General features: G+C 53.2%; 4 protein-coding genes across 4 annotated transcripts; 3 read left to right on the forward strand and 1 right to left on the reverse strand.

The window, feature by feature from the left end:
• Positions 1-22: 22 nt before the first annotated feature.
• Positions 23-2,071, reverse strand: CI109_103320 (uncharacterized protein; the record flags this gene model as incomplete). Its single annotated transcript, XM_032008300.2, has 2 exons — positions 23-1,773; positions 2,029-2,071. The coding sequence occupies 2 exons, from the start codon at positions 2,069-2,071 to the stop codon at positions 23-25; spliced, it is 1,794 nt and encodes a 597-aa protein (XP_031857402.2).
• A 222-nt stretch (positions 2,072-2,293) lies between these two features.
• CI109_103321 (uncharacterized protein) lies at positions 2,294-3,957 on the forward strand (the record flags this gene model as incomplete). The annotated part of the gene is made up of 6 exons (XM_065967278.1): positions 2,294-2,659; positions 2,707-2,969; positions 3,061-3,144; positions 3,192-3,368; positions 3,418-3,659; positions 3,917-3,957. The coding sequence occupies 6 exons, from the start codon at positions 2,294-2,296 to the stop codon at positions 3,955-3,957; spliced, it is 1,173 nt and encodes a 390-aa protein (XP_065823350.1).
• Positions 3,958-4,596: 639 nt separating this feature from the next.
• CI109_103322 (uncharacterized protein) lies at positions 4,597-6,982 on the forward strand (the record flags this gene model as incomplete). The annotated part of the gene is made up of 6 exons (XM_032008298.1): positions 4,597-4,717; positions 4,780-4,943; positions 4,995-5,041; positions 5,092-5,288; positions 5,336-5,418; positions 5,471-6,982. The coding sequence occupies 6 exons, from the start codon at positions 4,597-4,599 to the stop codon at positions 6,980-6,982; spliced, it is 2,124 nt and encodes a 707-aa protein (XP_031857400.1).
• A 265-nt stretch (positions 6,983-7,247) lies between these two features.
• Positions 7,248-8,817, forward strand: CI109_103323 (uncharacterized protein; the record flags this gene model as incomplete). The annotated part of the gene is made up of 5 exons (XM_065967279.1): positions 7,248-7,287; positions 7,334-8,089; positions 8,142-8,200; positions 8,250-8,374; positions 8,451-8,817. The coding sequence occupies 5 exons, from the start codon at positions 7,248-7,250 to the stop codon at positions 8,815-8,817; spliced, it is 1,347 nt and encodes a 448-aa protein (XP_065823351.1).
• Positions 8,818-9,520: the final 703 nt, after the last annotated feature.

A 9,520-nucleotide genomic window follows, 5' to 3' on the forward strand; every position in this document is an offset into this window, starting at 1 on the left:
ACCGCCATGGACAAAGCGACCCCTAGTGCTCTTCATTTGGGTACGGACCTTTTCCTCCATTATTAATGAACTCGTCGATGTGTTTTTCGAGCAAGGGCAAAGGTACGGATCCGGTCTGCAGCACAGCATCGTGGAAGGCCCGGATGTTGAACTTATCCCCGAGAGCCTCCTCTGCCTTCTTCCTACACTTCAGGATCGCCAGTTCTCCGAGGTAGTACGAAAGGGACTGTCCTGGCCAGGCGATGTATCGGTCCACCTCTGTCTCGATCTCGTGGGCCGACAATGCGGTGTTGTCGTGCAGGTACTTTTGCGCCTGCTCACGTGTCCATCCTAGTGAGTGGATTCCCGTGTCCACCACCAGTCGTGCAGCTCGCCATGCTTGGTAGCTCAACATGCCGAAAGTGTCGTATGGCGTGTGGTACATCCCCATCTCCTTGCCAAGGTACTCGCAGTACAACGCCCAGCCTTCTCCGTACGCTGAGATGTATGCATTACGGAAGGGAGGATTGTCTTTCTGTTCGAGGACCAATGGCATCTGGAAAGCATGACCAGGGGCGGCTTCGTGGAGAGTGAGAGCGGGTAAAGAGTAGAGAGCTCGTGAGGGCAGATCGTACGTGTTGACTAGGTACACCCCAGGGCCACCACGACCAGAAGTGTAGAAGGGAGCTTCGTCATCAGGAACAGGTTTGATCGCAAATCGTCGTCGAGGCAGGTGGCCAAAGTACTTGTCGGACACGCCGTCGAACTCCTTCGCGATCCATGCGGCTTCTTTGAGCAGTTGCTCGGGGGTTTTGGCGTAGAATTGTGGATCGGTTCGGAGAAAGTCGAGAAAGCTGTTGAAGTCGCCTTTGAAACCGGATTCCTTGATCGTATCGGCCATCTCCGCACGGATACGAGCGATCTCGTCCACACCGATCTTGTGAATGGTCTCCGCCTTGAGGGGCTCTGTGGTGAATTCTCGGATCTTGGCGAGGTAGTACGCCCTGCCGTTGGGAAGGCTTTCGGCGTCAAGCTTCTCGCGAGTGTTGGGGAAGTACTCGTCACGGAAGAACGTGAGGAGCTTTTGATACGTCGGCAGGACAGACTCGCGGATGACTTCGAGACCCTTTGATCGGAGGTTGGCTTGTTCTTGGGCGGGAATACTGCCGAGGATGGATTTGAACGGTTCGTAGTAGATGGTGTCCTCGGGCGTCTTTGCCTCCACAACCGACACGATGGAGCTATCTCGTCCTATCAAGGTGATTCGAGGTGGTGTGAAGCCCCGTTTTAAGCCTGATCGCATGTTGTCCATTTGCTCGCTGAAGTAACGAGGTACGTCCTTAAGTTGTGCGATATAGTTGGTGTAATCGTCGTGCTTCGAAAAGGTTTGACGTGCGATAGATGCTTGGTTCGACCAGAAAGCGGTATCGGCGTTCAAAGGCTTTTCATAATCTTTGAACTCTTGTTGCGCGACAAATACCTCGATTTGTTCGCGGTAGACTCCGTAGTTGACCTGCTCTTTCGCGGAGAGCGTCTTCGGATCGATGTTGTCCAGCTGCTTGATCACATCTCTCCAGTATGCAAGACGCTCTTGTTGGGTCTTGTCGTCGACCCGGGGTAAGTAACTTGGGATACCGACCTCGTCCTCATCTGATTCGAGATGTTGTGCTTGACGCCAGGCCCATTCTTTGGTGTAGATGGCCTGGAAACGTGCATCGACGCTGGCGGGGTCGGATCGACTCGACCTGGAAAACAGCGAGAACATGGCGGATTTGGTGATTTGTCCGATACAAGCTTGAGACGGTGGTTATGAGTCTCGATGCATATGCAAATCCTTGATCTTTACCAATAAGTATCGCGGTCAGACCGGCTGGAAGCCGAACAGCGCCAATCTTTGACCCGACAAGCGCTTGCCCCGGGTTTCCGGATTTAGGCCTTCTCCGACGACATCTAGGCATTCCGTCACCTTTAGATCTCGCAGTCGTCAGCGATAAGGATATAGCTGGCTTGGATTTTCACACAGGCGTACTATGCAATCCGTCCACTCACTTCTCTCACCACTCAGCATTCGTTCAGCATGTTTCGACTTCATCACGTTGGTAAAGCCTTCACACAGACACAGATTGGTAGCCGGGTAGCTGGCAGAAGTAGCCGAAGCTATCGGTGGACGGGATATGCAGTTGCATCGGTCTCGCTTGCCGGTGTAGCATTGAGGACCATCGATGGACCGATACTCGATGAGAAGGCTCACTCATCCTCCGAACGATCACGAGAGTCTACGTTGAAGCTGCTGCGATCCTATTTCGTGTGGACAATGCTCGGGCTGCCCAGCGTGGTAGACTACTCCTATGGACTCTTGGACTTTTTGCTCAAGACGCGGATACCCCTCGTCCCGACTGTTACTGAAACTTTCGTTCGATCGACATTTTTCGCACAGTTCATTCCCGGAGAGACTGCAGAGGAATGTCTCCCTGCCATGGAAGCGTTGAGACGGGATAATACTGGCTCCGCTCTCAATTACTCCGCAGAAGCGGATGCTATCACACTCGAGGGAGAGCTCGATATCGAGACGAGACGGTATCAGGAGATCGAGAGGGCGTTGGATGTTCAAGGAGACTTTGAACAGCGAATGCAGGCGGAGGGATGGGCACCAGGCAGCTCAGCGTTCGCTGTGAAAGTCGTGAGTGGAGGTCAACTGCTAGAGATCCGCTACTGACTGTCGGAAAGAGCGGCTTGATCGACGGTAACATCCTAAAACGGGCATCAAGCGCTTTGCACCAAACACGAGCGACGGCTGCAAGTCGTATCGGACAGGAGGTGCAAGATCCTGGGTTCGCGTACGAGGGAGATGGGCAGATTATCTCTTCGTCGGCGACGCGTGTATCGATACCCGACTCCGTGTTGTCCCTACTAAACACCGGCGATTTGGAGAAGCTACAGTTGTTATGGGAAAGGCTGGACTCGCTAGCGCAGCGAGCAAAACGCAATGGGTAAGTTGCAAACGATGCCATTAAGCTGACAATGTAGTGTCAAGCTTATCTTGGACGCCGAGGAGACATGGCTCAACCCTGCCATCGACAGTTATACTCTCCTACTCAGCATGAAGTATAATCGGCCAACCACCACTAGGAACAGCTCGGTTCGATCGAACCGACCTGTCGTTTAGTGAGCTTGTTTGTTCCAGGACTTTAAGGCCGAGCTAACCCCAGCAGTGGAACATACCAATCGTATCTGATGCGACAACCTGCCTTCCTCAAGGCCGCGATCGAGCACGCCGAAGAGAACGGGTATGCTCTGGGGCTCAAGGTGGTCCGAGGAGGTTATATCACGAAGGAGAAGGCGGCGGGTGAGGCGAAGGGACTGCCTGGTAATGGGGCGGTATGGGCTTCGTGAGTGCGGTGTCTTCGCATGTCGCGGCTGCTAACGGTGTACTCGCAGCAAACCCCTCACCGATGCATCGTACAATGGCAGCGTGGAGACTGTACTGGAGACCCTGAAGACCCAGCTCGTGTCAGGCAAATCATTGCCGCTCAGTGTGATCTTCGGTACACACAATACGGATTCGGTGCAAACTATCATCCAAACATTAGAATCCAAAGGTCTAGCTTCGAGGAGTCCCAACGGGGCATTGAGTCTCAGAAAGGATGTGGAAGGTCGGGTGAACGTAGCTCAATTATATGGTGAGTTTACCGCGAACGTGTCACGCTAATGAAACCAGGTATGCGGGACGATCTGTCCGACGTAATTCGATCTGCCTTTGCACCTAGCAAATCAGCGATATCAATGTGTTTCATCGCGTATGGAACGCTGCGAGAGGTGAGTCGAGGGCTTAAACTTCTGAGCTGATTCAGTAGACCATGCCTTTCCTGAGCAGACGAGCTATAGAGAACAAATCGATAATGAGTGGGCCTTCCGGAGCTGCTGCAGAACGACGTAGAGTGGGTGCGAAGTTACGCCAGCGTCTCGGGTTGGGCTTAGTGTGGTAGTGCTGGAGAGACATACGGGGGCAGACATGGACCCGCACATTGGAGCATCGAGACAATAGAGAGGCCTGGTCCGTCTGAACAGTCACGTATCACCAGCGCGACCCACGCGGTCTCAAGCGCCAAAAGCACGACTTAGCCTTGATTGGGTGCTCGGAAGTCCTAGATTATGCATGTACGAGATTGAGTCCCCATGGGCCTCTCCGTCTTGTCTTAAAGGCGGGGCAAGGGATCTTGATTGAACACCGGTTTCCAGGGAATGAAGGTAATGAATACCACCCTCGGAGATACGAATCTTAGCGTGGTTGCATGCGGTGCCTGCAGTCGGCCCGTTATCTCATGTGACTTGCTATCGCTGACGGCAAAGCCGCCTTTTGTTGATTCGTCAACCTCTGGGTGTCCGATAGGCGGCAGGAATTCCTGAATGAAGCTAGTCCGAACCGCTCAGGAGCTGGAGACGATGACTGGTCGGACGTGTGCAAGCAGCTCGGGTATAGGAAATCCGTATCAGCATCACTCATGTTTCAATTCCGTCGCCAAGTGGAATTGCTAAGCAGATGTCATAAGTTTGTGATGAGAGGTCCACCCTCCCGAGTAATGCACCCGTCGTCAGTCGAGCAAGCGAGCGCCAACGATGGGTAATCTTTTGTCCTCCCCGAGCTCTGTCACACCGACTACTCTTGTGGAGCAGATCGATCAGAACATATCGAGGCCGTATGAGCGGCCGCATCCCCAGGAAACCTTCAGCCAAACGGGTGAGCTAATTGGCCGTGGACTGTACTGGTGCTTCGAAGGTTGACATACAACGGATGCACAGTGATCGACGTCGACTCCTTCTACGGCAAGATCAGAGCTCTCTACTCGGAACGCGTTCTCAAGACACAACTGGACCAGCTACGGAAGCAGGGTAGTTACAATGCGTTCAAGCTAGGTTGGCATCCAAAGTACGAGATCAACAGGGTTTACGGAGGGAAATGCGGGGTGCGTTTGACCCCACCCGGGACGGATAAGGCGTACTGACATGTCATGTAGATGATTACTCCACCGACCCTATTTTGGGACTCTGATGTCGGCAAATGGTACGTCAACATCGATTGCCTTTCAAGTTCAAGCTGAAGTCTCGCGGCAGGATCGAAGCAGCATGCTATTTCTTGAGTTCGCCTGATGGGAAACGCTCATCACACGCCCCCGAGTTCATCTCGGCCATCGACGAGCTGATCGACATGATGGGGAAGGCTCAGCAGCCAGATGGATATCTGAACATATACTTTACGGTGGTTGACAAGGCGGGCAAGCTGAAAAACTTGAGGGACATGCACGAGATGTGTGAGTGGTGTGTACGTCTATTGTACTCTCGCTGATGAGGTGTCTAGACAACTGCGGTCATCTCCTCGAGGCGGCTCTAGCTCATCACCGATACACCGGAAGCCGCAAGTTCCTCAATATCATGTTGAAGGTGAGCGCGAAGGGAACATTACGTCCGCACGAAAGCTTATGACCTTCTACAGTACATCGACCTCTTGATGAAGACATTTGGACCGGCGAAGGACCAACGACATGGATATCCTGGCCATCCAGAGCTCGAACTGGCAGTGTTGCGCTTGTACAGCGAGACGAAAGACCCAAGACACTATACATTCGGCAAGTACCTCGTCTCGGCGCGGGGGAGAAAAGAGCCGGATCTCGGAAACCGACCCTTCTTCGTATGGGAGGCCGAGCAACGCAAAGATACCTTTTATCACGCTGCGATGGAGTCCCTCGAGGATGGCCGATACCACCAATGGCATGCGCCGTTACACAAGCAAGATTCAATCCTCGGTCACTCGGTTCGAGCTCTCTACCTCGTGACTGCCGCCGCCGATCTCGATGGACAACTCCTGGAAGACGCGAAACGGCTGTGGACGGACTGTGTTGACAACAAGATGTATCCCACGGGCGGCGCAGGGAGTGTCCCCGACATCGAAGGATTCTCAGAAATCCCCCACTTCCTCCCGAATGGAACCGACGAAGGTGGATGCTACGCGGAGACCTGTGCTAGTATCGCTCTAATGATGGTCAGCGAGCGTCTTCTCAGTCATGAGCTCAACGCCAAGGTCCGCAACGTAATGGAGCTGTGCCTCTTGAACAACGTGCTTGGTGGAGCCAGTCTCGATGGGAGTCAGTTCTACTACGGCAACCAGCTGGCGACGTGCGGCGACGAAATTGCAGAGCGACACGACTGGTTCGACGTCTGTTGCTGCCCTCCAAATCTGACCCGGACGATGGGTTTGCTTGGAGGATACATGTGGTCGGCAAAGGCGAGCGGCAAGGTGATCGAGCTCAATGTGTACCTGTACATGTCGGGCACGAGGCAGATAACGCTTCCAAATGGGGGTAAGGCTACGGCCAGGATGGTCAGCGAGATGCCTTGGAACGGTCGAACAAGTCTTCAACTCACCGCCCCGTCCGACTGGCAGTGGAGGGTCACAGTCCCACACCCCGATTACGCAGTGCACTTCGCCATTGCGTATGACGATTCCGTCTCATCCCTCCGAACAGACACCCGAGGATTCGCTCGTCTCTCCGTCCCTGCCAACAGCGAATTGTCCGTGTCGTTTGACATGCCCGTTCGTTTACTGTCTCCTCATCCAGCGACGCATCAAGATACTCTCGCGGTCGCGCGCGGTCCCGTTGTCTTTACCGCCGAAACGTACGACAACGCGTCGCTGGAAGAACGATATCCGCATTTTGCAAACATTGGGTTGCCTGAGACAACGACCTTTAAGGCAGTGCCGGTGGAGATCAAGGGTATTCCGATGATTGCTTTGGTCTCCAGCACGCCCGTTTATGGCCTGCAAGAAAGCGCCAGAACTGAGATAGGATCGATGCGAGTTGTGGGTAGGCCAGGGTTGAAGGCAAAGCAATGGGTCGAGGAGAAAGAGCCCCTGAGACTGGTACCGTTCTTTGCTCGGTCGAACAGGGGCTCACCTGGGCGAATCAGGACGATGTTTAACCGTGTTCCCAGTAGTGATATTGTGTGATCGACTTGGTTGTAGCATAGCATGCATAGTGTGTCGTTGGATGGGGACTGATGGTTAGCAAAAGATTGAACAATGCGCCTTCACTCAAACTATTGTCACCATACGCGTTGAATGACGTCGCGATATAACGGTATCACCAAGACAACCCAAAACGTAATATGCGATGACGTCTTTGCATTTCCACTTCTGCTTCTCGTTCGTGTCACGCTCATTATTTACCATTCTACATTGTCTTTCACTAACCCTCCTCCAAGATGCATCCAATATGGCCGAAGGACCGATGACGAGCACGACCAGCCTTGCATGTAAGTTGTCAATTCAGACCGAGTGATGCTGACGACTCTGACTTAGCCCAACAGACGCTATCCCCCGACTCCATCACGCGACATCGAGCCTCCTCCGATGCCTCCACGTCGACTGCATCTTCGTTCAATATCAAAGGCGTATCAACTAAACGGCAGGAAGATTTCGAGAAGCATTTCGGGGAGCGATTGCAGGCCGACCGACTGAATGTAGATGCAGACGACGCCGACTTTCTAACTGTAACACAAACTCAATCCGCCGACCTGCAATCCTCCATCTTACTTCACGGCCGTTTGTACCTCACACGGTATCATCTATGTTTCCGGTCCAACATCCTCGGTGCCGTTACTGAGCGGATCCATCCACTGCGAGACGTAGTCGACGTGGAGAAGGGAACGACAGCAAAGTGGATTCAGAATGCGGTTTACGTCAAGGCGCTCGTGAATGGAGAGCGTGTACATCATGGGTACGGGAGCATGGCCGACAGGGATGCGATGTTTGATCAAATTGTGGAGTGGTGGAGGATACAAGCACCGGAGAAGTATGATGAGTTTGTCAAAGCGCACGATATACCGGTGGTCGAGGCGAAGGAAGGGAACTCCACTGTTACTCTCGCTGCGGTTCCGGAACTCAGTCCAGATACCGACGCATCCGACGTGAAGCACACCGAGGGTACCGGAGATCATCTCAAAGAAGTGGCCATCGACGCGAAGATACCCTTGCCCCTCGAACAAGCCTACAATCTCATCTATCACAACAACGACTTTGCTCAACATTTCTATGTCAACGTCAAGAAGCTCACAGGTGAGTTGATGACGCGACTTCACGAGTTGACTCCTTCCAGACGTCGTTATAGGCGACTGGCAAAGCGAAGCCGGTGGACAAACGCGAAACATGACCTATGTGATGCATATGGTACGTTCATTCACTGGTCCAGCGAAGCCAACGCTAATACGGTTCACAGACAAACCCGCTAGGTCCTGCAAAGTCCGACTGCATTGGCACAGAAGTCATCGTCGCATCAGACCCGGAGGACTCTCACGAGGTGGAATCGGAGACGCAGACGTTGGACGTGCCATCAGGGAAGAAGTGAGTGTGGCGTGATGAGTTCCGCTGACATAATCAGGTTCAAAGTTCGCACCCGAACCTGCCTCCTCCATACCAGCATAGCAGGTGCACCGGCCACTCGCATTCTCTCCACTACTCAGGTCGACTGGACGGGTTCGTCTATGTTGAAAAGTGCCATCACGCCAGCCGTGATTAGAGGGCAGAAGGAGCATCACGAGCAGTTGGTCTCAGCGACACTCGACTGGATTGATTCCCATCGCGAGGATTTTGGCAAGAGCTCGGAGGAGCGGTTGGAACCGGAAATCGTGCCGGTGGGTGAAGGGCCTGTCACGTCGACTGTGCCGTTGTCCGCGACGTCGGACAAGACGCTGGTGGACCATGCGAGTGACATTCCCGGCAACCCGATCATGATTGCGATTTCCCTTCTATGCGCCATACTACTTTATCTTCAACTAAACCGATGACGGACGGTTGGATTGGGAGTCGTTGATGAGGGATCAAACCGGCAGGTCACGTACTCACTGTCTCTTGTCAGTCAAGCAAGTGACAACGTGCTGCTCTCCAGGAGTTGTAGTTGGCATCTTCACATGTACTATCTATAAGCATTCAAAGCATGCATAAGTATAATCAGTTTGCTACAGTTTGACGGGGTCGATATCACGCACGGGGATGTTTACTGTTTCACAGCATCCATGCGGTGCATCAGCCTTCGCTTTGCGCTATGATCATTATCTCAACGACAATCATTGCGCGTGGAGCGAGAACGACGTGGTGGCGAATGATCCGGTGTCACAGATATTCACCGGCATGTGCAGCGAGCGGTTGCAACACGTCTTCCTGTTCTCTAAGAGATTATAAGCTTGATCGTACGTGCTAGTACGGCCCCTCTATAGTTTGGACAAGCGATCGTCATACACTATTGCCTTCTTGATTAATCGTCTCAGCTTGGAAGCGATGAACGTTTGGTAATCCTGCAACCCAGGCAGGTCGGTTGGTCGTTTCTGCGCCATGAGATTGCTCAGATCGCTTTCGCTTTGGACGAGTCTCTGTCTGGGATGCATTGCATCCGGGTAGGGATCGTTCCATTTTGAGTCCTCGGCGTCTCGCCATGGCCTCTCGAGGTCTGAGGCGAACCTGGCGAGATAGACATCGAACAGATCGACGGCT

This window comes from Kwoniella shandongensis, chromosome 5 (assembly GCF_008629635.2).
Source record: "Kwoniella shandongensis chromosome 5, complete sequence".
In the NCBI taxonomy this organism is placed as follows: domain Eukaryota; kingdom Fungi; phylum Basidiomycota; class Tremellomycetes; order Tremellales; family Cryptococcaceae; genus Kwoniella; species Kwoniella shandongensis.